Genomic DNA, 27709 nt, shown 5'->3' on the forward strand with positions numbered 1-27709 from the left:
ATCAGGCCTCCTGACCGACAGAGCTTTGCTTCCTGATCAATTCCACATGACTTCCATTGCTGTCATATTTCATAATGATTATTGTCCTCAGGCCTTCAGAAGATTTGGAAATAGCCAAATAGGTGACAGAGTTCCAAGCCTGGGTCCCCTGGGGATCACACTCCTGACACAATGAGCTCACAGGCTGCTGTGGTGGAGAAGCTGGAAGAGGGAAAGGACCTGAGTTAGAATCCTAGCCCTGCAGCTTTGGTTATATCACTCCACATCTCTGCGTGCCTCAGTTTCCTTTGCATGAGGTCACATGAGAACAAATGGTCTCAAAGGCTCTTCCATTGTCTATGAGTCAGAACTAAACTTGACTTCTGAATCCTGACTCTCTCTATCCATGTTTTCAGGGATATAACATCACTGCCACCTCAACCAGGCTCAGTCAGTGTCGATTCCATGGTTCCTCCCTGCTCAAGATCCCATGTCTCAGACTAGTATCCTACCCACCGTGCTGCTCAGGCTAGTTCTGCAGCTTGGGACCTTGGCCTACCTCTCCCTGAGTCTGAGAAGGATGTCTACCTGTCCTGGTACAGCCTTCTTCCGGTCCTCTGACCACTACTCACTGGGTGAAAATAAAGGAGGACGTTGGTTTCAGCTGTGTTTGTTGGACTGCCCCACTTTACTGTTTCCCCTGGCAGAAACAAAGGGCTAAAGAACAATTTAGAACTATGCCCAAAGGGCTTATAAAATCGTGCACACCCTATAACCAAGCAATACTACTACTAGGTCTGCATCCCAAAAAATCAAAAAAAAAAGGAAAAGGAAAATATGTAAAAAAAATATTTATAGTAGCTATTTCCTTGGCATAAAAAAGTTGGAAATTGAGGGGATGCCCATCAACTGGAGAATGGCTGAACAAGTTGTGGTATGTGATTGTGATGGGAAATTATTGTGCTATGAGAAATGATAAGCAGAATACTTTCCAAAAAACCTGGGAAGACTACTATGAACTGATGCAAAGCGAAGTGAGCAGAACCAAGAGAACATTGTAGACAGTAATAGCAATATTGAATGATGATCAAATGTGGAAGACTTAGCTACTCTGATAAATACAATGATCCAAGACAATTCCACAGGACTCATGATGAAAAATGCCATCAACCTCCAGAGAAAGAACTGATGAAGTCTGAGTGCAAAATGAAGCATGATTTTTCACTTTCATTTTCTAGCTTTTTTTTTTAACATGGCTAATATGGAAATTGTTTGCATGATTTCACATGCATAATTGATATCACATTTTTTGCCTTCTCAATGGGTGTGGGGAGGGTGGGAGGAAGGGAAAGAATTCAGAACTCAAGATTTAAAAATTAAAATAAATAAATAATTTTATTTTAAAATAATCAACTTCACAAGTCAATGATGGGGAAGAAGTGGTTGCATCATTTTGTCAAACAGATGTGGGGGTTTAGTTGACTCCAAACTAAATATGAGCCAGCAGTGTGATGTGGCAGCCAGAAAAGTCACTGTGGTTGAAGGCTTTCTAAGACAAGCACTGTGTGTCTACCGGGGAGAAGGGGACAGTGTCACCATGCTCAGCTCTGGTCAGAGCCATAGAGGACCATGGAGGATCTGAGTGCTACATTTTAAGAAGGATACAGAATAGCTGGAGAACATCCAAAGAAGGCAGTTAGGATGGGGAAGGGCCTTGGGTCCATGTTGCATGAGGAATGATGGAAAGAACTGGGCATGTAAACCCTAGAGAGAAGGATTGAGGAGAATGTGAAAGCCAGATTCAAGGACAGATCACAATTGTTGTTCAAGCAAATGTCAGCTCCTTGAGGGCAGAATCTGTCTCAATTTTGTGTCTGTATTCTCCAGGGCCTGGTAGAGTGCCTGGTAAATAGCCAGCAGATACTTTCATAAATGCTTGTTTATATAAAAGTGAATTGCTGGGTCACCGATGTAAGAACTAGGTGTGAGGGTGGTGGTGGGGGTAGATGTTAGTCAAAGCAAAGTCTTCCTAACAACCAGAAGTGTCCAGCTGCAGAGTGTGTTGTTTGGGCCCAGAGCAGTACCACTGGGCTTGACTGAGCCAGCAGAGAAGTCCTTGGGCCAACTCTATGGTGTCTGCTCAGGGTTCATGTGTGAGTCAACTAAAGAGCTCTGACTGATCAAGGCTGCTTGTCGCCATAGTGGTCAGCAGTAACATGGGCACTTTCCCTGCAGCCTTCCTTTTGGGGCGGACAGAGACAGTGCCTCCTGGCAAACTAAAGAGACAACCAAGAGATACCCTGAGAAAGGGTCCTGGGGTCCGGTTCAGTCCCAGGTTCAGAGCTCACTGTGTTACCCTGGGCCTCAGCTTCCCCTTCGGCAAACTGAGGGGCTCCCTCAGGCTACAATTGCGCCCTTCTACCCAGAAGAAATAGCAAATGGATAGGGGATGGAAGAGGCTGCCCAGGATTGCCCCGGACTCCCCTGGGCAGCATTCTCCTTGGTCCTCTTTCTGTCAACAGGGAAAGGACAATAAGGGTTTTTCTTCAGTTCTCCCTTTAGCCATTCCTACACCTGGTGCCTTCTTGGCTTTTTCAGTGGACTGCCTTCTCTCTGGGATTGAGCTGTGTCTCAGTGACGGGAGGCAGGCAGAGGGTTCTGAGCGCAGTGAAGGAGGTGGCCCCCATCAGCCAGTCAGCTGCCTGGCTGCCTGCATAGAAGGACAGCCTGACAAAGAAGCCTTCTCCCACTTGTGGACGATTCACACCTTCCTCCTCCAGACCTGATGCAGCCCCTTATGAGGGAGGCTGTCCCTGTCTCCTCACCCACTTATACACCGGCTCTAAAGAATGCTTGGCTTTCACTGTCAGAATTGTGTGCTCCTTACTTCTCTTTTAGGGGAGCCAGGTGGTGCCGTGGATAAAGTGCCAGCCCTGGAATCAGGATGACCTGAGGTCAAATTCAGCCTCTGACACTCACCAAGCTGTGTGACCCCTGGGCAAGTCGCTTAACCCTGTTTGCCTCAGTTTCCTCATTTGTAAAATGAGCTAGAGAAGGAAATGACAAACTACTCTAGTATCTATTCCAAGAAAGGCCCAAGTGGGATCATGAAGAGTTGGACACTACTAAACCCCAACAACAATTACTTCTCTTCTTGTCTCTTTTCAAATTGGTCACCTGCTCACTGCCCGCTTCTAGCCCCTAGACCTTTGTGTCTCTCCTCCATGAGCCCAGCTTGGCCCAGGGCCTATGGTTTCTCCCATTCTTCTATGCCCAAGGGCACAGTGATTGACTGGGGGCCCTGGGGAGCCCCTGACCTCTCTCCCTTCGGGTAGGTGAGTGCCCTCCACTAGCAATAGTGAGCCAAGTGAGGCCACGGCTGGCTCACACTTTCCCAAATAGACACCAAATGGGGTGGGGCATTCCTAGTGGTTTCACCATTCCTGGGGGGTGACGGCGTGGAAACAGCAGGAGGGACTTGGAGAGAGTTCGTCCCAAATCAGACACTCACCTCGCTCGGGGGCATGACGCCCAGGAACCTTGAACCTCTTGGCACAGATGGAGATAGGCAGGCAGAGTGACTATAAAGGCTCCTCTCAGAGCTTCTGCCAGCTCCTCACCCTCCAGGGCCTGTGCCGTCCCCGCAGGTACAATAATCCTGGTGACCTCTCTGCTTGTTGCTGCTCACCCCGGGTCAGGCCATTATCAGGGACCACTGGCTGTTGCCCTTGTGGGTTCTCTTATCTTGCATCCTTAATTTCTTGGCATCTGCCTCATCTCTCTGCTAAAGTGAGCTGGCCCCAGGCAGGAGCTAAGCCTCATCCATCCCCGGAGCCACCCCCAGGCCAGGGCCAGTCATGTAGATTTTAATGATTTGCTTACTTTGAGGGCATCCTGAGAGAAACTTTCTAACTGAGACCCCACCCACACATGCCAAGGAAATAATGAACACAACAGGACCACCAGCTGGGAACACCCCTCCCCCCCAGCTCTGGGTTCCCCCCAATCCCCGTGTTATCCTCCAGAGCTGTGTGAGATGCTTCCTCCCCACACATTCCACTCAGTGACTCTCACTCACCCTGAGGTGGGGAATCATGGAAGGTCAGAGGGACTTTGGAGATCAACCCATCTACCTCCTTCATCTCCCAAATGAACAAGGAGGCACAAGGAAATGAAGGTGACCTAGCTGGCCAGCCCCCTGCCCAGGTCCAGGGTCTTTCTGCCACTGAAGCCTTAATGAATTTATTCTACCCCAAAGAGCACAGGTGCTTCCTTCCTCCACCTTGGAGGCGGGCATCAGGACATACCCTTTTGATCAAGCCTCATTGTTTCTGCCTTCCTCCCCCTGTCCTTAGGTTCTCTACAGTGAGGCAGACTTTCCTCCTCCATCCCTGGCTCCCTTGAGGCTGGTTCCCACCTCTACACCTTTTTCTGGTTAGGGTCCTCACTCAAAGGGCCCTCCTGTGGCTCTGGTTTTCTTCCAATACAGCCTATCATCAAGGCAGTCCCCTTTGCCCAGAAAGCTGCCCCTTGATGGCTTTGCCCTCCCTGCTGTCTCTACTCTGACTTCCTCTCTCAGATGCCTGTGTCTTCTGTGCATCACTCCACCTCTCCATGGTCATTTGCAGTATGTCCTCATAGAGGGCAGGCCCGTGCCTAACACTCAGAGAAGCCCCCATTCCCATTGGTTTGGTGATTCCAGGGTCCCAAAGTACACCCATGAGGAGGCTATTCATGCTTTCTTGTACCAATCTTAGAGGGGAATCTCTGGAAAGAGACAGGGGGTGGTGGCAGCTCAGGCAGGGTGAGGACTGGGAGGTGGCAGAGCCTGAAATCCTGCCTCAGAATGGGACACTAGGCTCTGAGGTCAGGTTCTCCCTTCTTCACTGCCCTTGCGGGATCCCCACAGGACCCTACAGGGAGGAGACACTCAGGAAACACTTGCTGAGTGCCTGACCTGAGAATGCAGGTTCCTAGAACTCCCACCTGGCTCAGGGGTAGCACCTTCCACTCTACTGGGGAACAAGGGCTCTTGGCTGTGACTGGTTGCTGTCCAGGGTCCCTATCAAGGAATCCTGCAGTGATGGATGGGAAGGGCAGGCAGACAGGACACAGACACCAAAAGCACCTCCACACCTTCCCAATATGTCATCCTGCTACCTCTGGGCACTGGGCTTGGACTCAGGAGAGCCCTGAGTTTGGATCTTTCCCTTCTGACTTCTGTGATTGATTGTCGAGTCAATGCCTTGAACTTGGGGGTGCAGCAGGGCCTCCTGGGGGATTACTTCCCATGTTTCTTTTCAGTTATGAGAAGTGTGTGGCCACACAGCAGCAGGAAGGAGCTTCTCAGAGACCACTTGGGGCCACCGTTGGCTCACTTCTTACCTATAGCTCTGTCCCAGAGGGAGCATTACTGCATGGCTTATTAGGATGCATCTTCAGCTGTCACAAAGTCTAGGGGAGGAAGTAGCTGGGGCTCTGGTCAGGCCAGCCCAGGAGCTCAGGAAAAGTCCATGGAGTAGCTGGCTGCTCCTGGTATTCACAAAGGTGAGTTCTAGCCAGTCCCACTGAGCTTCCTGCTGGGCTTCCGCATGCCCTGAATATTGTCCAGAGGGCGCCTAGATTACTCCAGTTGTGGGTCACCTCAGATATTGGGTCAAGGAGTTCTGGACCTTGCAGAATCACTACATTCTGGTTTCCTGGCTCCTGCCAGCTTGAGCTCCTCTCCCACACATTGTCCAACACTTCTTCCAAGGCATCTTGGCAACTGGAAATTGCCTAGTTCTCAGTTGAGCAGATCTGAACATATCTATCTATCTATCTGTCTATCTATCTATCTATCTATCTATCTATCTATCGCCCTGAGAAAGTAACTTCTATTCTTAACCCTTCCAGAGACAAGAAGTTCTACATACCAGCTCAGGAAGATAGCCAGGATATCAGGAAGGGACCACCATGGCCAGCCAATCCCACCCAGAGAAGATACCCTCCACTAGCACATCTGACCAATTGTGGTCCAGCCTTTGCTTGAAGACCTCCAGTGAAAGGAATCTCTCTACCTCCCAGGGTGGCCCAAATCCTGCTGGGAGAGCTCAATTGTGTGGAAGCTATCCCTGCAGCAAGCCTCAACCCATTTCTATGCAACTTCCCCTTCCCCCACCCATCACTGCTCCTGCTTCCATCCACTAGGACCAAACAGAACAAGGCAAACCCCTCCCTCCATTAGTCAGTTTGTCAACACCTGAAGACCATTCTCCTGAGTCTTTTCCTCTCCAGGTCCAAATCCCCAGAGGAAGCTCTGACATATGGATACTTGATGCTGCTCCTGGTTCTAACAGGTATTTGTCAGCCCAGGCCTTCTCTCAGCTCTCCAGCCATTGGGGTCCCAGGTCTCCAATCCCACCTTCTCCCTCCCTCTTCCTTTTCTAGTGCCTTCCTTCTGATATTACCTCCCACTCACCCTCTATGTAAATATATATGTATACACACATATCCATCCATCCATCTATCTATCTATCTATCTATCTATCTATCTATCTATGTACATAGATGTATGTTGTCTTCTCCATTACAATATGAGCCCCTCAAGGTCAGGGACTGTTTTTGTCTTTCTTTGTATCCCCACTGCTTCGGACAGTGCCTAGGACACAGTAGGCACTTAACTATCTGTTGACTGGTTGATTTAGCTCTTTTAAGGACCAAGCCCAAGAACACAATTCAACTCTACAAAATGGCCATGACCTTCATTTGCAATGTGGTTTCAGTCCAGTAGCCAGGACCTAAAGTTTATCCCTTGTTAAAGAATTGCCCCAGTCCCTTTATTTCCAATCTTGTTTGGGAGATTGCAGAGGGAAGAGAGTCCTCCCAGGGAATGCCTTGGCATAGTCAGGCAACTGGTCAATAAACCTTTGTTAAGTGCCTGCTGTGTACCAGGCACTGTGCTGAGCACTGGGGATATAAAGAAGGCAAAAGATAGTCCCTGCCCTCCAGAAGCTCTGAGTCTAATGGGGAAGACAACAAGCAAACAAATATATACCAACAAGATGTAGATAGGACAAATGGGAGAGAGTTCTAGGAGCGGAAGGCACAGCCGCTACTCTTCTAAAAGTGTCAGGTTGTCTAATTATTCAACGAGTGATGGAGGCGGAGGAGCAGGATGCATTTTTAAAGAACAACCATTTCTATAGCAGCTTCATTAAAAGGTGCTTTCTTTACAACAGCCCTGGGAGCTGAGGGCAGTTCAAGTAGGCCCATTTTATAGATGAGGGAGCTGAGGCTCAGAGCCCAAAGTGACTGTGGGGGTCTCTCTGCTAGCAAGTGTTGGAGCAAGGTCTCAAAGCAAGGTCTCTCTCTACTGTACCTACCACCATTCCTCCTGAAAGCAGCTTCTGGAGGCCTCTTAATCTGGAGCCTGATTTCTGATCAAAGCTCACCCATCCCTTCCTGCAAGCAAGCCCTCCCTGGTGCTTCTGCCCAGAAGCCTTCTCTGGATCCCTCTTAGGGTCCATTTCCCTCCTACCCAGTTAGTAAGGTTATCGCTACTCATGCCTTTCCCCCATGAGACTCTGAGCTTTCTGGGCCAGGCTTAGTCTGTCAGTCTGTCTTCTTGTTTCTCTCTTTCCCAGCTCCTGCCTGAATTCCCTCCTAGCAGGTGCTTAGTCTGCATTGGCTGAGCAGACAGACAGATGGACTGATGATGAACAAAGGGTAAAGGGGACTTCACTTTGCAGAAGATGACAAGGAATCTTTTTCCCACATGGATGTGGCCAGCACAATTCTACCCAAGGGCAGTTCCTTTAGTTTGGGGTGAAAGAGGAAGTACTCATCCAGAAGGAGAAACAAAATGGGATGGCAAAGTATTGGTCCCTGTTTCTTTGGGGCAGCTGCTATTTTCCTGGTGGCTGGAGATTCCAAGCTGATGGCTGCCAGGTCATTGGTTGGGCAGATGCCACCATCTTCTGAGCTCTTTCTTTCCAGAATCATTCCATTCAACGATGTTTATTCAACACACACTATGAGCTGTGCTGAAGGCTTCATGGAGGAGGCAGTACTAAGCCTTGAAGAAAGAAATCTTCAGAGATGCCAAGATTAGGAGGGCATGCACTCCAAGTTTGGGGGGTGGCTTCTATGGAAGTGGGAGATGTCTCAGTAGACAGTGGGTTAGAGGCCTATGGGTGGGGAGGATCACAGCATGGGTCTCCAAAGGCCCCAGCTCCACAGCTTGTAAGGAGACCTCACAGTCTAATCACACACCAGGATGATTCTAATGAGGCTAAAGGCTGCCTAGGGGCTCACAAAGAGGTATGGCCTCTCAGGGTTTGGGAAAGTCTCACTGCTGAGTACCAGGATGGAGGGACTGAGCTATAGCTGTGCTGTCTCTCAGAAACCTTCCTCTTCTTCTTCTCCTCCTCTTCTTCCTCTTCCTCCTCTTTCTACTCCTTCCTCTTCCTCTTCTTCCTCCTCCTCTCTTTCCTTCTCCTCACATTCCTTCTTTCCCTCTTCCTCCTCTCTCTCCCTCTCCTCCTCTTCTCACTCCTTCTCTATTTCCTCCCTTCCTCCTTCTCTTTTTCTTCCTCTTCCTCCTCCTCCTTTTCTTCCTTCCCCTCCCCCCTCCCCACTCCTTGGAGGGTTCCTGCTATGCTTCCATAAAACCTTGAGATTTTCCAAAGCCTTTCCCTTCACTCAAGCTGCTCCTCTATTCCCAGAACCAATTCAATCTCTTGATGACAACTACAGGAGTCAACTTGAGTGGGGAAGAAGAGCGGTCCTTGGCCTCATCTCAGCCCCGATCTCTATGCCTATGTTGCCTGTTAATGGCTGTGCTAATAGTGTGCTATTAATGGAATTAAGTCACCCAGCCCCGGCTTCCCTGAGGTTTTCAAAGACAGCTCAGCTCTTTTGGGTTCTCATTCTCCACTGAGGGGATGCCCTGTGCTCCGGGCTGCTCCAGGCTGCCTTAGGAGACCCCACCTGGCTTCTCTGCTGCCCACCAGCCTTCTAAGGTGCAGGGTAGGCTGACAATTTCTAGCCCTATGTCCTAACTCTCCCTGAACCCAGGGATTCCATGGGCATTTAATTTGGGCTGTGATTTCCCAGCCATCCTAAAACAGGATGCAAAGTCACCTTCCTCCTCCTAACTCACTGCCTCCTTCCCCCACCGAAGAAATGAGATAACAAACCTCCCTCCCCTCCATGTTCCTCCATGGGCAGGCAGACAGACAGACGCACAGAACCACCATGAAACACAGTTCCACTGAATCCGCGATCAAAAGCCCTGCGCAACGGCTGCAGAAATCTGTTTTCAGAAGAAATAAATTTATGAAGCAGCTTGAAAAACAATGCCTCCCGACAGCAGCAGATCTGTATTTAAATGGCTTCATTTCTATTCATGAGGTCTCTGATTAGATACATGAGGAGCATCATCAGGGAAAGATGAATAATTCTGGCAAATTGCTAACTTGTTGGGGGGTTTTTATACCTGAGAATATATGTAAGCATCTCATCCTGACTGGATGAAACATCCTGTGAAGCATCTATGATCAGCTTGTCCTCGGGATGGGGCAGGGCTGGCTGGAGCCAGGGGAGCCAGTGCAGGGAGTGGCCATCTTGGGTGAGGAGCTTCATTGGCTCAGGCTGGGGCTGCCCAGAAACACACGCAGACACTGGTGCGGCAATGGCGGGCAGGGCAACGGCGGGCAGAGCAACCATGGCACAACAATGGTGCGCATAGCAATGGCTACCTGGCCATTCTTTCTCTAGACTTTGAGAAGCCCTTTCTCCTCATCTGAGCTGCCAGTGCCTCCCCTGTCTACAGCTTGTTGTACATGGTTGTTTGTATATTCTTCCCACCCTTAGACTGGGAGCTCCCCGAGAACAGGGATGCTGTTTCTTTGTTTACTTTCTTTGTATCTCTAGCACTTTGCACAGTGCCCTGCACATAGTAGGTGCTTTAGAAATGCTTGTTGATTGGAAACTCATGATAGTGCCATGAACTTGGCAGGTGTCCCTCCCCATTTAATAGATAAGAAAAGTGACATTCAAAGAGTTTCAATTCAATAAACATTGATTAAGGACCTACTATGTGCCAGGCACTGTGCTAAAAGGAGACAAAAGTCAGTCCCTGTGCTCAAGGGGCTCAGTCTAATGGGGGATATAAGATGTAAACAAATATATACAAACAAGCTACAAATAGGATAAATAGGAAATAATGAACAGAGAGAAGGAAGGCGCTGGCATTAAGTGGGCTGGGGAAGGCTTCCTGGAGGAGGCAGGATTTTAGTTGGGACTTAACTTTCAGAAGCTTGCCTCAGGTCACCTCCTCCCCCCATGCCTCTTGCTGTCATACATGGAATGGCTGTTGATTGTCTCTGGGTTCCTTTTCCCTTTCTGACCAGCCATTCTGCTCTGATCACCCCTAAACCTGTCCTGATCCACAGAACTCCTTTCTTCCTGAAGGCACACAGATTTTTGTGTACATACATGTGTGTTGCCATACAGACTGGATGGCAGACTGACAGATGAGGTCTAAGGGCTGTGTGCACGCACACATGTGTATGTGTATATGCATGTACATACACGTGTATTGGGGGGTTGCCTCCAAATGCCCAGCACTCCCAGAACTTGGCAGAGCCAGCCCAAACACAAGCCCAGGTAGCTTACCTAGAGCCATACCCCACTTACCATGTGGTCTCTCTAAGCCTCCCTTCTAAGCTATCTGCCCCTTTGTGCCCAAATCTTCTATGGTGCCATGCAGTGTGGGCAATTTCTCTTAGTAGGACTCCTGGAACCTCTCTGGTTGTCCCAAGATGGGCAGAGGGGCTGCTCAGGCCCTCAGGTAGCATAGAAAGCCCAGGCCCACCCCATGGATGGGGAAGAGCCAATGGGCCTCTGCTGACATGGAGCAAGGACAAAGAGGTTTCAGTCTCCACAGGTCCTGGTCCCCAACTATACTCATCGGGAAAGGACTTCTTCCATAGGGTGTAAGGGAGAAGAAACAATTGTTCCTGAATGCCCATAGGCTGATGAAGCTAGGGGTACCCTTCCTCCCACTCCATGCTCAGTAGGGGCACTCCTGCCATAGCCATGAAGTCCAGCCATATCTATTCCCCAAGCTGGGTCCCATACCTCTAACCAGAGTTAGCCAGAATTCACATTAAACACCTGCCCTTCTCTTTGCCCTAATGAGCGCCAACTTCCCAGAAATCTAAGCCAAAACCAACAATCTTTTGTGCTAGATAGTAACAGCACCTCCATTATGCAAATTTGGTCTCTACATGATCCCTCCTACTCTCCAGCACTGATGCAGAAGTTTGGAAGGGGCTGATGACCACATCCCTGGGAACAGGAGTGCCCAGCTGTCTTCTTCTCCTGGAGATTTTGCCTGGCCAAGAGAGCTCCTACTATGCTCTATCCTGCTCAACCCTGCCCTGGTGACAGCTTAATGATCCAGCATTCTACGAACAAGCAGGGCTCTGATGGCATCCTCATGGTGGCTTCCCATACCATGTTCAGGGTCTTCTGAAGGTGCCTGTTTTGACTCAGATCAAGATTCACATGTTTGAACTCAGCCAGCCTAATACCCTCAGTTAAACAATGGGGAAATTGAGGCCCAGACCAGTGAAGAGGTGTGCCCATGGTCACATATCTGGGCCTGGGCTTAGCCGAGTCTAGGGCTCTCCTTCCCTCCAGGGGGCTGGACCCCTCTGTGACAGGGACTCTGATCACTTGGGTGTCCCTGTTTCAGAACTGAATCAAAAGGGCCCTCAGCTTCCACTTCCCACCCAATGACTAGCAGACCAGCACCCATTAGAGGCAATGCCCCAAACCTCTGCCCCAGGGCAGAAACACTGGCCAATGGGAGTGAGGAAGGGTGGGATCAGGCAGTGGAAGAAGCCTGGGGGCAGGAGGACCTGCTCCTTGGGGCCAGATCTCAGCTCTGCTCTTCACTCCCTGGCTGACCTTGGGAAAGTTCCTTCCCTGCTCTGAGGCCTGGTTTCCCCATCTGGATAATGGGGAGGGGTATCTGGAGGACATGCCCTGCACCCTCCCTTCCTGTCTGACCCCCCTCCTGCTCCCACTTGGTTGGCTGTTGTCCTTGGTGCTGGACCAACAGAACATCACTGTGTTGGCTCAGGGGACATGTGTCTGTGGCCGATCAGACCAATATGTGCATGGAAGGTTTTAGAACAGCTTGGGCACAAATGGTCCACATAGGAACCAGTGCCAGGGGGACCCACCTGTTTTACAGAGTACACTGAGGCTCCAGCAGGGGGAGGTCTGGCTCAAGGGGGTCCCCTTAGTGGCAGAGTAGGGATTGCAACCCAAGTCTTCTGGGTCTGAGTTCAATACTTTTCTTCTGGAACATGCTCTTTCTCAAATCTTTCCCATCCTTCAAGGCCTAGCTCAAGTACTGCCTCTTCTTGGAATCCTTCTCTGACTACCCCAGGCCACTCCTCTCTGTAGGTCACAAACTCACAGCACATCAGGGTTGGAAGGGAACTCAGGATAATGATGGTGGTGGTGATCCAGGGCCAAAGAGGGTAAGCTAGGGAGTTAGTAAGGGCCACAAGCAGAACTAGAACATGGGTCTCTTGGCTCCTTCCATTGCCCCACACTGCCCAATTCAGTCTGTCCTGTTCAGATTCCTTGGATCCTACTCTGAGCTGGGTTGGGGCTTGTCTTGCTAGTGCTGGGTCACCTGAGGCTCTGCTGAAGGAATGGGGATGTCTGTTGAGAAGAGAAAACTCAGAGAAGGGGGTGAGAACTGGGTTCGAGGCCATCACCTCAAGGGGGGCTTAGCCTTGTTTGCTTAGCTCCAGATGGCACAACCAGGAGAAAAAATGGGGGAAAGGGGCAAAGAGATTTGCAGTTAGGTAGAAGGTCAGGAAGGGCTTGCTCATCCCCACCAGGAGCTGCCCCAGGGTGGAGAGGCTGCTTGGAGGAGTCTGAGCAGAGTCCAGATAGCTCCTTATGGGGTGTGTTATAGAGGAGATTTTTGTTCAAGTGTGGGCTGGGCAGATGTCTGGGAGGGCCCTTTCAATTCAGAGATTTTGTGGCAGACTTTCCATGTGAGTATACCTAGCCTCCCTCACTGGATTGTAGATGCTCCAAGGGCAAGGATTCTCTTAGCCATCTCTGGACTCCTCTCCTCTCCCACTAGCACCAAACACAGGGCTCTGCATACAGCAGGCAAACAGACAAATGAATGGGGTTGGTGGCCCCAACAAGAGGGGCATGTGAGCTTGGGGGAGTAAAAGAAACTCTTTCCTCCCTCCCCAAGTTGCAGAGCGTCCGGGTGTACAGTGGACCATAGGGAGCTCAGGGTCACTGGGCCTCAGGAGGAGTCTGGTGACTGCACACTGCCCTTCTCCCTGAGCTCCAAACAAGAGGAAATTGGCTTCAATTGCAGAGAGGGAGATTTAGGTCAGATAAAAGAAAAGACTTGAGGATAGCTCATGAGCCACTGGAATGGTGATGGGGGAAGTGATGGAATTTCTTTCCCTGGAGACCTTTGAAAACAAGCTTCAATGTCAGGGACAAGCCGTCAGCACGATTTAGTTACAAGCCTGACTCTGGAGGAGATGGACGAGGTGAACGCCAGGGCAGCCAGCCCTAGTGCTTGAGTTCCTGAAGCCTAGGGTAGACAGAAAGGAGCAGAAGGCTGAGCAGAGAGGAGAGGAAGGGGAGAGGAGAGGGGAGGAGAGGAGAGGGTGAAGAAGAAAGGGAAGGGGAGGAGAGGAGAGGGGAAGAGAGAGGATGGAGAGGGTGGAGAGGAGGGAGAGGAGAGGGGAGGGGAGGGGAGGAGAGGGAAAGAGAGGAAAGGAGGGGGGAGAGGGGAGGAGGAGAGGAGAGGGTGAAGAAGAGAGGGGAGGGGAGAAGAGGGGAAAGGAGAGGGTCAAGAGGAGGGGAGAGGAGAGGAGAGAGGAGGAGAGGGGAAGAGAGGAGAGGGGAGGGGAGGAGAGGAGAGGAGAGAATGGAGGAGATGGGAGGAGAGGGGAGGGGAGGAGAGAGGGAGAGGGTAGAGAGGAGGGGAGAGTAGGTGAGAGGAGAGGGGAAGAGAGAGGATGGAGAGAGTGGAGAGGAAGGGAGAGGAGAGGAGGGACAAGAAGGCTCTCTGGGAGAGTTGGCACTGACCCACTCAAGTGACACATTCAGTCTTTCCCTTCCACAGATCTGGGAGCAGGAGTCCCACCTCCCCCCATGTCATTGGGCCACCCAGTGCAGTCCTAAGGATAAGCCTTCTTTTCCACACTATCTGTCTTGTCACATCCTTGTAGGACCCATAGGGCCAAGCAGAATCAACTCGCAGTAAATGTGGGTTGATTTTGTGGATGGATTCTGGGGCCCTGTAAACACCTGCCAGAGCCTGCCATGGGCTTTGTTGGGCCAGGGAGCCTCTCTCCTCTGGGATGACCCCCCTTTCATGATGCAAGCTCCTCCAGAGGATTGGGAAGCTTCTGGCTGCACCCTGGAATGAGGCAGGAGGTAGGAGATGGGCAGAGATCGTGGTCAGACTGGCTGAGGGACCAGCCTGTTCCAAGCCTCCTTAGCCCCACACATATTCCCCTCCCCCATCATGTGACTCTCCTGCATCCATCATGTCCCAAGCTAGACTGAGGGTGGGGTTTTTAAACAAAGACCCTTTTTGGTGGCAAAGAATGGGAATCTGAGGGCGCCTATAAACTGGGGGAATGGTTGAACAAGTTACACTATATCAATGTGATGAGATACTGTTGTGCTGACCTCTTATCAGTGTAGAGATTAACCAGGGGGCCAGAGGACTAATGAGGGGGCATGCCACCTGCCTCCTGAGAGGTGAAGGGCTCAAGGCCAGAATGAGACAAACATTCTTTAGATGTATTCAATGAGATATTGGTTCTGATTGGTTAGAGATGTTTGCTTATCTTGTGTTTGTTTATCTTGTGTTCTCAACTGGAGATGGGGTGGGAGGGTAAGGAGGAGGATTTCCTTTGGTCAAAATGAATAAAACTTTTAAAGGTGCCCCCACCCTCACCTCTGCCCAGAAGGCTCTGACTTTCAAAGCCATTTTCCATTCATTATCACCAGTCCTGACCATAGTTGCAGACAGAGCAGAGATTAACCCTCATTTTAATAGCTAGCATTTATGTTGTTTTGCTAAGTGCCCTAGGAGATCACAGCCCTGTGAGATTGGGACTATCACTATCCTCATTTTACAGATCAGGTAACTGAGGAACAGATAGTAAGTGACTTACCTAAAGTCACACAGCTAGCTAAGGCAGGATCTGAAAACTAAGGTCTTCCCCACTTAGGCACTGGGCCATCTAGCTGCCAACCCATTTTACAGAAAGGGAAATGGAGGCTCAGAAAAGGGAAGCATCCTGCCCAATGTAGCTGAGATGGAGAGGACCAAGGTCTCTTGGTGCCCAGACCATGCTCTGCTTTCCATTCAGTCTCATGCTATCCTCTGCTGGGCTCGAGCCCCATGTTCTTCTCCCCGTCTATGGATCATCTTCTCCACTAAATGGCTGGTGACAGGAGCCAGGTCTCAGAAATTTCCAGACCTTCTAGACTCAATGTGTCCAGTCTGGTTGTGGTAATGACAATGGGGATGCCCCCCAGCTGCTGCCAGAACTCTCAGCTACAAAGTACTCTCTTCACCAGGTCACCTCGACTCTGAGAGGGAAGGCAGGCAAGTATAATTAACCCAATTTTATCGATGAAAAAACTAACACTGAGAAAGGCAGGTGATTTGCCCACAGTCTCACAGCAGAGTACCACACTGCCCATGATGTTAATGCATGAGTGGCTGCACACACGTGCACTGCCCCCCGCCACGTGTGAACACACACTCATCAAGCAGGGGACTCCTGATTCATGAGAACTTTAACCCAGAAAATGATGAAAATTCCTCTCTCCCCACCAAGAATGTCTTTCTTCAGGATGCCCATGAACCTTATCAGAGGTTTGTTCACCAACTGACACCCACAGCATGTGTTTCTGCTGATATTTGCGAGATGAAAGGTGAAGGGGGGCCCTGTTAGTGCCTTGGGCATCACAGATGCCCCCTCAGCAGCTGCCCAGAGCTCCTGAAGGGGAGGGAGGTGCCCTGGAAGGCACTGGCATCCATCTTGGACCAGAACAGCAGGAGCCATGATGAGAGAGGGCTAGCTTCCCAGCAGCCCAAAGGGGAGCAGTTAACCCCCTAGCCAGGCTCCAGGGTCAGTGCTACAGGAGTCAGCCAGACCCCATCAGGTTCTCTCTGCAGGTGAATACCCCAAGATCTCCTTGGGGGCATGTACAACCCCCATTGGTGGCCAGAGTAAGTTTGCATCCAGCCCCTTCTAGTCTATGGATAGACAGAATGACTCTAGATTCAGTGCATCCTGCCACCCCGAATGCTCCGCCAAGGGCCCTTCATCACTCTAACGGCATGGTTAAGGCAGAGAGTGCCCCATACCATCACCTGCCTACACTCACCAAGTTCTTCCTGCTAATCACCTGCCCACAGATGCCTCTCTCCTTGCCACCTCCAGGGCCACCTTTTCAGATAGCCACAGCCCAGAGAGATCCCTTGGGAGCCTTGGGTCTGTTACCTTGCTTTGGTCTCATCATTTACTATGGGAATCCTGTCTTCTCCCCCAGACAGTGGGAACCTCAAGGACACCTTCCACTCATGTTTCTGGTATGTCCTATCACATAGCCCACCCTGGTTCAGCCCACTTACAGCCACACAGGTGGCACTTTCTGGGGCCTTAGCACCAGGATCACTTTGAGGAACTCCAAGATTCCCTAAGGCAGTGGTTTCCAAAGTGGGTCTATGGCCTGCTGCCAATGGGAGAGTGGAAAGATGGGCGGCATGTTCGTCTCCCCAGCAGAGCCAGTCTCATGGCTTGACTCCCCCCATACCATACCACTTCCTTCTCCCACTATAGCTCAACACTCTCCTGTACCCCTCTCATTTCTGGTCTCAGTGGACAGACAGGTTCAGGGCATTGGGACCTCGGGGCTGTGATAACCTAACCATGATACTGGCACCTCCAGTGTCCCTACATCCTTCCATTTCCTTATGGCTGGTGTTGATGCCCTTAGAAAGTGGGGCAGATGCCATGGTAGCGGAGTGAGCTCCCTGTCTCACTCCATGATACTTGAGTAGGTTTGAGATGTGCATATGGGTGGGCTATCATTGGCTTTACATTGGCATTACAGACCTCATTACATTATCTTTTCCCCAAATGCACCTTTCTTTCTGTGGGGGCCTCCATCATCCTTCCTATCTCCCAGGTCCTCATCTTCCGTGTTATTCTGGACTCCTCACTCCATTGAAAGGGACCTCATGATCTTAGAATCTGGAGATGTTCTTTTCTCAGTCCTCAGTCCTTGACCTTGTGGTAGCCTTCTGCATGGTGACCACCCTCTCCTTCCCTCCAGGACACTATCTCCTCTCTGGGTAGCTAAAATTGAAGTTGAGGGTTACAAAAAAAATCCAACTCTTTTGCATCTCCACACACTGAGCAAACTTGGAAACAGACTTTTCTAGTCTGTTTTCTAATCTTTCTGATTTGGTTCCTGGATTTTGAGTCCATTGGTGAAAAAATGTAAAAATGCAACATGTTCTGATTCGTTTGTGGGAACAAGTGATTCAACTGAGATCAGGGAAGATGGAGACTTTCCACAAAAACCTTGGCACCATTGGTGGGTGGGAGGGAAACTGAGGACCGTAATTAGATCATGTCTCCCATTTGGCTCCTCCTGTCTCCGCAGGGGTCTCTTTTCCAGCTGGGGCAGCCATTAGGGCTACAACCAGACCTTTGAAATGTATCACAAACTATTCTACCAAGATGTTAAAAATCATGAAGTCAATTCAAAGGCATGACTCTCACTAAAATAGCTAATAATGTTTTAATGAGAGCAAAAAGGATGCGTGCCAACAAATATTTTCAAAATATTATTTCATCTTTATCTCAGCCTTTCAAGATGTCTATTTCTAGGGTAGTTTTTCCAATGGCCACAATTATTTGCACAGCACCTGGAAGTAACTGACAAATAAGGAAGGATCTATGTTCCAATGGGGGAATGAGCTCAGACTTGTTTTCCTGATGGGCCACGTGATCAGAAAGGCTGGAGCCCCTGCAGTGAGGTAAGGGTAGCCAGCTCCTATCACACTGTGCTGAGCCCCACTGAGTTCAAGCCTCCTGAAGCTGATACGGACACTGCTCACCCCCGCTTGCTCAACAAGGTCCCTGACTGAGGCCCAGACTGGCCTCTAGCAGCGTCTACTCCTGCCCCCTGCTGTGGCAACAGTCAGGGCGAGAGGCAGGGTTAGGGCCTCTTTCCTGCCTCACAACTCCTTAAGACATTGGCAAAAATGGGCCCCATTTCTCAGGTTTTTGGTCCAGCTCTCCCCTGACCAGCCAGGCTCTGTGTGTCCTGAAGGTCGCCTTCAGCTCCAGGCTTCCATTTCCCATTCCTTAGATGACAGGCTCACACTGTCCAGAGCAGGGTCTGAGACCTGGAACAGTGACTAGGTGTGTTCTCACACACAGCAGGGCAGGAGGTCTTAGGGCAGGAGATCCTGGAGGTCTGAGTTCTCTGCCTTCTGATTCATTCATCAGAGAGAAATGAGGTCATGCACAACTCACATCCAATGACAGGCATTGCTCAAAATATAAAATGTGGTTAAGGAACCCACTGAGAGAATGCAAGGACATATGTGCCAGCCACCCAGGGCCACTGGAGCCTGGTCCAGTAATCCAGGCATGGTCTGAGAGGGCCCAGAGGCCAGACAGGAGTAACCATTTCCCACTCCTGATGGCAGAAGGGTCTGTGGTCTTAGTTTCCAATATACCAAGGGCACCCAGGCCCTTTGAATACACTAACCCTGAGTGTGGGTGATAAGGATGTGCACAGGGGCCAGGACCCTCCTTGAGGAAGCCTGCATTTAGGGGTTCCACTGCTATGCTGGGCAGTTCTTTCTGCCTGCCCCATCTTCCTGTGTGGGAAGCAAGTTGCTCAGCAACCTGCTGAGACACCTGGGATGGGATGCTCATCCCTGCCTGGTATGTGGCATACACAGCCTCTGGGGATGGCATGTGGCATCCATCACTGCTGACCACCCTAGGGTGTGGGCTGCTCAACTGAGCCTCCTGAGGTTCCCTCACTTTTCAGCATGAATAGTTCTCTCCTAAGGAGGGCTGGGGGTCCCGTCAACATTAATAAGTGGGAAATCTTCCCCTATTGAGTGAACAAATGTTGATGAGTATTTCCTTACTGGGCTTCTAATTGGAGACACAGAGATTGGGTCATGACCACTGTGGCTCCCCTCCACATTCCTTTGACATCCTCCAGGATGTCTTTGCTGACTGCAGGAACCAGCAGGGACATCTTCGTGTGAAGACCAGCTATCCCCAGACACTCCGCATACTCCATGGGGCTCTTCTCCTTCACTGTCTTGGGGGAAGGCCCTGTGACAAGTCCTTCCCAGCCCTTTTATTTGCTGGTTGGGTGACTCTGGGCAGGCCACCACTCACTTCAGCTTCCTTAGCTGTAAAACGGTGATGGTTGTTTTTGAGTTCCCTGCATGTCTCTGGGTGTGCTACACATCCTTTGGGGTGGTTGTGAGGAAAGCATCTTGTAGACATGTAAATCATTCTTATGATTGACCCCATAAATCAGGACAGGGACCTCCTTGAAGTGGCCAGGGCCTGCCTGACAGCAAGAGGCATGGGCTTTGGATGCCCTGCCCCATAAATCCCCCATATCTGGAGAGTAGCAGCAGGAGATGCTGCAGCAGCGACAGTGGCGGCAATGTCAAATGGAGGACCGCAGTCACAACGAGATTCCATAAGAGTGCTTGGAAAGTAGGCCACAAGAGCCCCACGGGAGGGAGATGGGAGGCCCTGGGAGCTGGCACTGTCCCTCCTGCAGAGAGCCAAACACTCAGGTGTTTGAGGGAAGAACCAGATGGGAGGCTATCCTCATCCTCCTCCGAGCACAGGGGGTCAACATCCCCTGGAGGCTGTCCTGGATGTCATGGGCTGCAGCCTGCTCCCACCCACAAGGCCCCACTCCTGTGCCCTTTGGGCATCCTCCAATATGATTCTTTGGTGACTATAGTATTGCATGCATATGGTAAGCCTTTTAAAAATATCCCCCGTTGTTAGCGGTCTCCTGACATTATAACATATATCTAAATCAATGCAAAGTATTTCTGTGTGTACATGTTTTTGTACACCCCTCACATAAGCTCTTAGGGGTAGCTCTGCTTCATTTTCCCCTCTGTAGCCCCAGCACCCAGCAGAACTGCCTTGGAGAGTAGGTACTTAAAAATGGTCATGACCTTGAATACAGGATTGTTGAAATATTTAATGTCTGTGTCTCTACCTGATGTGAACTCCATGGAATAAGCCACTCTTTTCAGGAGAAGGGCATCCTCTTATTGATGTTTAACTCAATCTTGGATACTCAACACCTCCCCTCCCCCAGGTTCCCCTTCCCTCTGATTGGAGGGCTGGAACCTTCCTTCATCAAGCTCAGGACATGGACTCTCCAGCTTACTCTCCACATTCCATCTGCAGCCCTGCCTGGTCTGAATGCCATGGGACCAGATGCCCCCCTGGTGTTCTCCCTCCCTTCTAGCTTCCTTTTATGTGTTGTCCTTCCCCATTAGATTGTAAGCTCCTTGAGGGCAGGGGCTGTCTTTTTCTTATGTGTATTCCCAGTGTTGCCTAGCACACAGTAGGCACTTAATAAATATTTATTGAACTGAATTGAAGATAACCTTGCTTGATGACTCTCTGATCATTAATATCAAGACCTAACAAGTGAGGTTGCTTTGTTATTAGGAAAACTAGAAACATAATAGGCCACATTAATTTTAGAAAATGAGAAAAATCACATACTAGCAATTAAAAATATTAACTATCTCTTATGTGTCAGATACAGTGCTCAACACTAGCGATACAAAAAAGGTGAAAACCCCAAACACCCCAGTCCCTGTTCTCAAGGAGTTCACAATCTAATGGGGGAGATAATAGGCAAATAAGTGTGTATAAACAAGGTACGGACAGAATAACTTGTATGAGGGAAGGGGGATCAGGAAAGGCTTCTTGCAGAAGGTAGTATTTTAGTTGGGACCTTAAGGAGGCAGAGATGAGGAGGGAGAGAATCCCAGACATAGGGTTGAAAGATGAAGTGTTATGTGTTAGGAACAGCAAGGAAGTCAGTGTCTGCAGATCATAGGGTAGGAGGAGGGGTGAAGCATAAGAAAACTGGAAAGGTGAGTAGTGGCCAGATTTAGAGGGGCTTGAAATGCCACTCAATGGATTTTATATTTCATCCTGGAGGAAATAGGAAGCCACTGGAGATTACTGACTGGGGGAGTGACATGGGCAGAACTGCACTTTAGGAAAATCAATTTGACAGCTGAATATACTGGAGTGGGAAAAGGTCAGGGAAACCAACCAGAAGGCTATGGTAATAGTCAAGGAAAAGCTTTTGACAAAATACAATACCCATTTCAGTAAAACAAAACAAAACAAACCACACACATTAAAAAGCATAGTAATAAACTGATCTTTCTTTGAAATGATAACTGGTATCTATCTAAAATCAAGAGTCAGAATTATGTGTAATGGAGAAACATTATAGGCCTTTCCAATAAGATCAGGGGTAAAGCAGGGATGTCCATTATTACCACTATTACTTGGTGTAGTTACAGATATGCTAGCTGTCATGGTAGGAAAATAAAAAAAAGAAATTGAGACAATAAGCAAAGAGGAAAAAAATTAGTTATTGCTGAAGATATTTTGATCTACTTAAAGAACACTGAAGATTCAACTAAAATTAACTGAAACAACAACTTAAGCAAAAGGATCGGGACATAAAATGAAGCCATACAAATCATCACCCTGCCTACATATGACAAACAAAACCCATTGAAATTAACTATAGAATATATAAAATACTTGGGAATCTACCCACTAAGATGACTCAGGAATTACATGAATACAATTGCAAAACACTTTTTGCAGAAATAAAGACAAAAAACTGAAGAGATATTAATTGCTCATGGTTGGGTGGTGCTAATATAACAAAAATGATAATATTACCAAAATTAATTTTCTTATTCAGTGCCATGCCAGCCAAAGCACTAAAGGGTTACTTTAAAAAGCAGGAAACATAATAATGAAATTCATCTAGAAGAACAAATGGTTAAGAATCTCAAGGGAAATGATGCAAATGAGGGGGGGGGAAGGAAGGAAGGTGGTCATCAGGTCTCAAACTATGCTACAAAGTGGTGATTATGAAAATTATTTGCTGCCAGTTAAAATGTAGTAGAGCTTCTCAGTGGTCCCAATGAACAAAAGATTCAGAAACAAACAAATCTAGCAGTCTAGTGTTCAGTGAATCCAAAGACTCCATCTATTGGGTTGTTGTTCAGTTATTTTGTCGTGTTGGACTCTTTGTGACTCCTTTGTGACCCCTTTTTGGTTTTTTTCTTGGCAAAGTTACTAGAGTGGTTTGCCATTTCCTTCTCCAGCTCATTTTACAGATGAGGATACTGAGGCAAGCAGAGGTTAAATGACTTGCCCAGGGTCATACAGCTAGTAAATGTCTGAGGCCACATTTGAACTTGGCTCTCCCTGATACCAGGCCCAGAGCTCTTCGCACTGCCTAAAAGTTACAATATTAATTTAAAATGACCCGAGGAGAACAGAAGGAAGTTAGAGGCAAAACCACAGATGGGCAGGGCGGCTCTGAACCTACCCTGGCTATATTTATTCTACATCATGGAAACTCCCAGTTCCAACCACATTCCTTTTTTTTATGTTCTGCTTTGCATAGAAAAATGCTCAATCTTTTGGTGTTTGTCAAATTGAGAAGCACAAGGAATAAAGAGGTTACTAAAAACAACCCTGCATCCTGAGCCTGTCTTCCGATTCCACGCACTGAGCTCTCGAAGGGCCCTGGAAAAGCACAAGGCTGCTCATGTGACTCCAGTGGTGTCCTGAGCACAGATGACCTGGTCAGGACCAAGAGTGAGGGCTGACAGCTGTTCAGTGCTGGGCAGAGAGAGCTCTGAGGAGGCCGGGGTGGGGGTGGGAGGTGGGGAGGGGGAGAGTTCAGGACCAGAGCAGTCGAGATCACGTGTCTATCAAACAGGAATGCCAACTTCCCCACCTCCCTCCCTTTGGCTGGGGCCTCTTGCTTGTCAAAGCCATGTGTCCCTGGCTATGCCATCTTCTGTGTTAGCATCTCTCCCAGCTCAGCGTTATCTGCACATGTGACAATCAGACCATCTAGGTCACTTATTAGTCAGTGTATGACCGATCAATAGGCTGGGCCAAGCACAGATCTCTGGGGCACCCCACTGGAGACCTCCCTCCCAAGCTCTTATTGATCCCTTAATGAATTAATTCAATTCTTTGGTTCTTATCTCTGATTGTCCAAACAGTTCTGAAGCCTCTGATGAAGTATTGTCTACCCCTCATCTTTCTAACACCTAAGCACCACAGAGGGATATGTGACAAACGTAGCCCTTCCCTCAGTGCCGGATGAGGTATGGGAGCCCTTCTTCTCCTCTAGCTCCTCTCTTTGGGAAGGGGTCCTGGAGTTCCTTCAAGGCCACCCACAGTTCAGAAGGGTCTGCACCAGCTCCTCTGGAGCCCATGAGAATACCTGAATCATAGACACTTGGTTTTCTCTCCTAGCTCACTAGGGGCAGGACTTGAGTTTGATTCTCCACTGTCTCCTTAGACTCAAGGGCAAGGCCTCAGTGTCCATTCCTTTGCCCCACCAGACTGGGGGCTCCCACTCCTCCGTCTCCCTCTCTAAAGCTTGGAGCACAGGGAGTTTGGTTGGGGCCGGCTGGTATAAGCTAGGTGGCATCTTGGGGCCTGATCCCACTCTCTGCTCCTTTATTCTCTTATACCAATGGTGGCATGGGATATTAAAGCAGCTGGCTGGCCCTCCTCCTCCTTCCTAGGCAAGCTCGTGATGCCAGTGGCCCCACAAGACCACAAGGCTCACTCATTGCTCTCCCTGGTTTCAAACTTGGCTTCTAAACCAGAAATGTAATAGTGTTTACCTACAAGGTACCTGGGAATCAGGCTGAGGGTTTGGAAAGAGAAGGAACCGTGTCTTCACAAGAAGAGCATGACAACAGGGCATGGAGTCTGGGTCCCAGCCCCAGGGCAGTGGCAGAGTCTTGGGAAAGGAAGGGGCCTCTTCTACCCCTCAGAGCGGGGGCAGGGAGGGGCAAGAGGGAAGCCCTTTTGGAGGGCTGGAGACTGTGTGCCTGATGGCGAGCTGATGGGCAGTGGGAGGGTGGGGAGTCATAGATGACTGTGCAGGCAGAACTGCAGGCCCCTCCCCACCCACCCCAACAAAGGTGAGGGAGATGGAGGAGAGAGGAAGATATTGCACTGTGGCCTGCAAGTGGAGATCCCCCTTCCTCAGGAGGTGAGGACATGGCAGATCACTGAGCAGCCCAAGAGGACACAAAGCCAGCCTGCCTATATGCCCCCTCAGCCTGGGGCGGGGGCAGGGCTGACAGACACTGACAAATGGGCTGTTGGTGAATGGACACTTTCCTGGCTTCCTTCTCCCCTCCTGCCAGCCAGGCCCCTCTAAAGGATGTTGGGGAGTCTGCAGTGGCATAACATTAGTGACTTCTTCGAATGCAGCCCTCCCTATACAGATATCTGTGGCTCCCCATTCTCCCAATTCCCATCTGCTAGCCATCACGCACATGCTCCCCAGCTCTTCAAAAGGGCTTCCCTCTTGCCCCTCTCTGCTCCTCCTCTGAGAGTTAGAGGAGGGCCCCTCACCTCCCAATACACCTCATTTCCACCCAAGGATCTCACCTCCCCAGAGCCCTGAGATGGGCATCATTGAAGAGTAAGTACACCTCTCAGTATGAAAATCGCCATGGCTGCCCAACCTGTTCTTGTGGAAAGCTGATAGGGGGTGCTCTCTGTCTTCCATTGCTGGCCACGGCTGAAGGAGCTGGCACCAGGGTAGGGGGGACTTGTACTATACAAAGCACCTCTGAACAAAGCCAATGAAGATCAGCGATAAGGAAGGGCTGCCTCAGCCCTGCGGCCCCAAGGGAGAGGACAGTAGATAGTAGAGACGCCTGGGGTCTGGGAGGTGGGTGGATGGCAGATAGCAGAGACGCCTGGGGTCCGGGGTGGGGATGGGTGGACGGCGGATAGCAGAGATGCCAGGGTCGGGGAGGTGGGTGGACTGCAGATAGTAGAGATCCCTGGGGTCTGGGGTGGGGGTGGGTGGACGGTGGATAGCAGAGATGCCCAGGATCGAGAGGTGGGTAGATGGTGGATAGTAGAGATGCCCAGGGTCTAGGGTGGGGATCCTCCCTCATCCAATGCCCCTTCACTCTGACATGGGCTTATCCAAACTCTCGCAAATACCCAGACAGACTTGAAAGGCAATGAGATAAAAGGGATTGTTTTGTCCAGTAGTGTTCTCCCCAAATGCCCCTCTCCTCACTTTTTTCACTCAAACATAAATCATTCAGGTTGTGAAGCTCAGTTTGTGGCTGAAAGCTAGGCTCTGCTCGATTATTTATTTATGTTTATTTAGAGGGGGGGTGGGGGGCAGACCCTGCCCTCCGTGGGGTTAGAATCTGGGGAGACAGAGAGGCGCTAGCTCCAACGGGGGCTCTTTTCATTTGGAATCATTAACATCACAAAATAAAACCAAGCCCTCTTGGGCCCCAAGTCTGCTTCAGGACCATAAGGTTTGTTCTAGGCTTGGCCACACAGTAATTTTTAGGATCTATTAAAATCTCACAGAGAAGGAAGGCTGCCCTAAGGATAATGTTTCCTATTCTGGATGAGTTGTACAAAATGACCCCATCTCCTCCAAGATACTGAGCTGGTCAAGTGTGTGTACATGTGTGCATGTGTGTGCATGTGTGAGTGTTTGTGTGCTTGCACACATGTGTTGGTGCACGCACAGGTAGGTGTGTTCCTGGATATGCAGACGTGTGCCCGGTGCCCTTTAGTCTGGTCTAGGAAGGATCTATGTTTGGGATGACATTTGGGATGACAGCATGGCTTGTCCCCTTGCCCACGGGAGGCAGATGATTTCTGTTCAAGGCCAATGGCCAAGAAGAACCTCTGCAGACTGAGCTTCAGACCAGCTGACTCATCGAGCAAAGCCAGTTAAACAGAGATATGACTTACCACTGGGTTCGTGTCGACAAATTTGAGATCAGCGTCCAGAAAACTGCCTCTCAGTCCAGCAGCCAGCATTCACATCAGGGCAAGAGCCTCTGAGAAGCCAGTCTGGGAGAGAGAAAGCAGACAAGGAATCAGATACCATTGCCTTCCTGTAAAAGGGGCCCAAGGGACTTTGTACATCAGACCTAGAGGGGACCAGCTACAACAGGAGGTCCCTCAGGTCATGAGGAACTCAGCTGAGATGGGAGCCCGGGCTTTGCCCACTGTGGTGCTCAGCCTTGCTTTCCCCTAAATAAAGGATTTCCGAGGGGAAGAAGGAGGGGAGCTATCCTTGCCTTTTAGTGGGAGAGATGCCCTTTCTTGTCTCAGCCCCAAGTGCTGATTTCTCCAGGGTGGATGGGAAAGAGAACAGTGGAATTGTCTGTATGTCCCCCTCAAATGAGAGGATTCCAGCAGGGATGGAGCGAAGCCAAGAAATGAGATGGGGAGTAGAAAGAGGAAGACAAAATGAGGCAGGGATGGCATGAGGACGAAAGATGAGATGGGGAGGAGAAAGAGGAGGAAGAGGAGAGATGGAGAGGAAGAGAGGAAGAGGAGGAGGAGGAGGAGAGATGGAGAGAGGGCCAAGGACAAGAGACATGTGTTCAGTCAGGTACTGAATACTGGTCTAGAGGTACACTGCCATATTGTTGCCCGTATCCATCGTTACACAAGTCGATCATTACCTCTCCAGAAGATGCCTAAGAAGACCTTGAGGAGGCATAGAAGTGGATCCCAAGAGATGAGTGACTTAAAAATACAGAGCCAGTCCCCCAGCGGCGAGAAGCGATCCATTACGGGAAGGCAGCTCTGTACCGATTTTCCCTCTCCAACGTAATAGATGGGAAAGCAGTGCCCATGAGCGGAAATGGCTACCCCTGCTGCCCATGCATGTAGCCGCCCTCATCTGGGGATCAATCGACTTTTAAACAGAATGTATCATTATCCATTGATTTCCCTTCTCCCCACCCACCCCTGGCTTTCTGGAGTTCTGGGCAGCCCAGGAAGGCCATGATGACAAGGTGACGAGAGTGAGCTCCCCTCCAAAGAGGTGATAGGCTTCCTATGGGCCCCTTTCAGCATCTCCTGACAGCAACGCAGAGTGGCTGCCCCAAGAGTCGCATTACAGATGGTAGCAGGAGCAATGACATTTGTCATACCAGGACAGTGTCCCCTGTATGATTAACAAATCACTTCCACCCAGACAAAACCCAACCACGTTCCCAGCTGCACTACCTTCTTTCTCCAGGCAGTGGCTGAAGCAGCTTCCTCTCCCCAGCCCCAGCCTCCACCCCCACCCCCACCCCCAGGCCAGGGTTGTGCCTGCAGGCCTGCCCTGATGGATGGCAGTTCAGAGGGAGGGGCTTCTGGGAAAACATAGACCTCCATCAACACTAATTGGGCACCTACTGTGTGCACAGCTGAGCAGGGGTGGTGGTGCCAATAGTACTGGGAGAAAATGATTGTCTAGATATGATTTGATCCTTGGCCTCAGGGAAATCCCA

At 49.9% G+C, this 27709-nt stretch overlaps 1 protein-coding gene across 1 annotated transcript in view; it reads right to left on the minus strand.

Annotated features, from left to right (window-relative positions):
* Positions 1-26248, minus strand: part of KLHL29 (kelch like family member 29) — a 139431-nt gene extending 113183 nt beyond the window's left edge. The window contains exon 1 of the mRNA XM_036751381.1: positions 26169-26248. Coding sequence (XP_036607276.1) covers positions 26169-26237 — 69 coding nt within the window. The 5' untranslated portion in view covers positions 26238-26248. The remainder of the gene's footprint in view (positions 1-26168) is intronic.
* Between the last annotated feature and the right edge of the window lie 1461 nt (positions 26249-27709).

Source organism: Trichosurus vulpecula, chromosome 3, assembly GCF_011100635.1.
Source record: "Trichosurus vulpecula isolate mTriVul1 chromosome 3, mTriVul1.pri, whole genome shotgun sequence".
NCBI classification, from domain to species: domain Eukaryota; kingdom Metazoa; phylum Chordata; class Mammalia; order Diprotodontia; family Phalangeridae; genus Trichosurus; species Trichosurus vulpecula.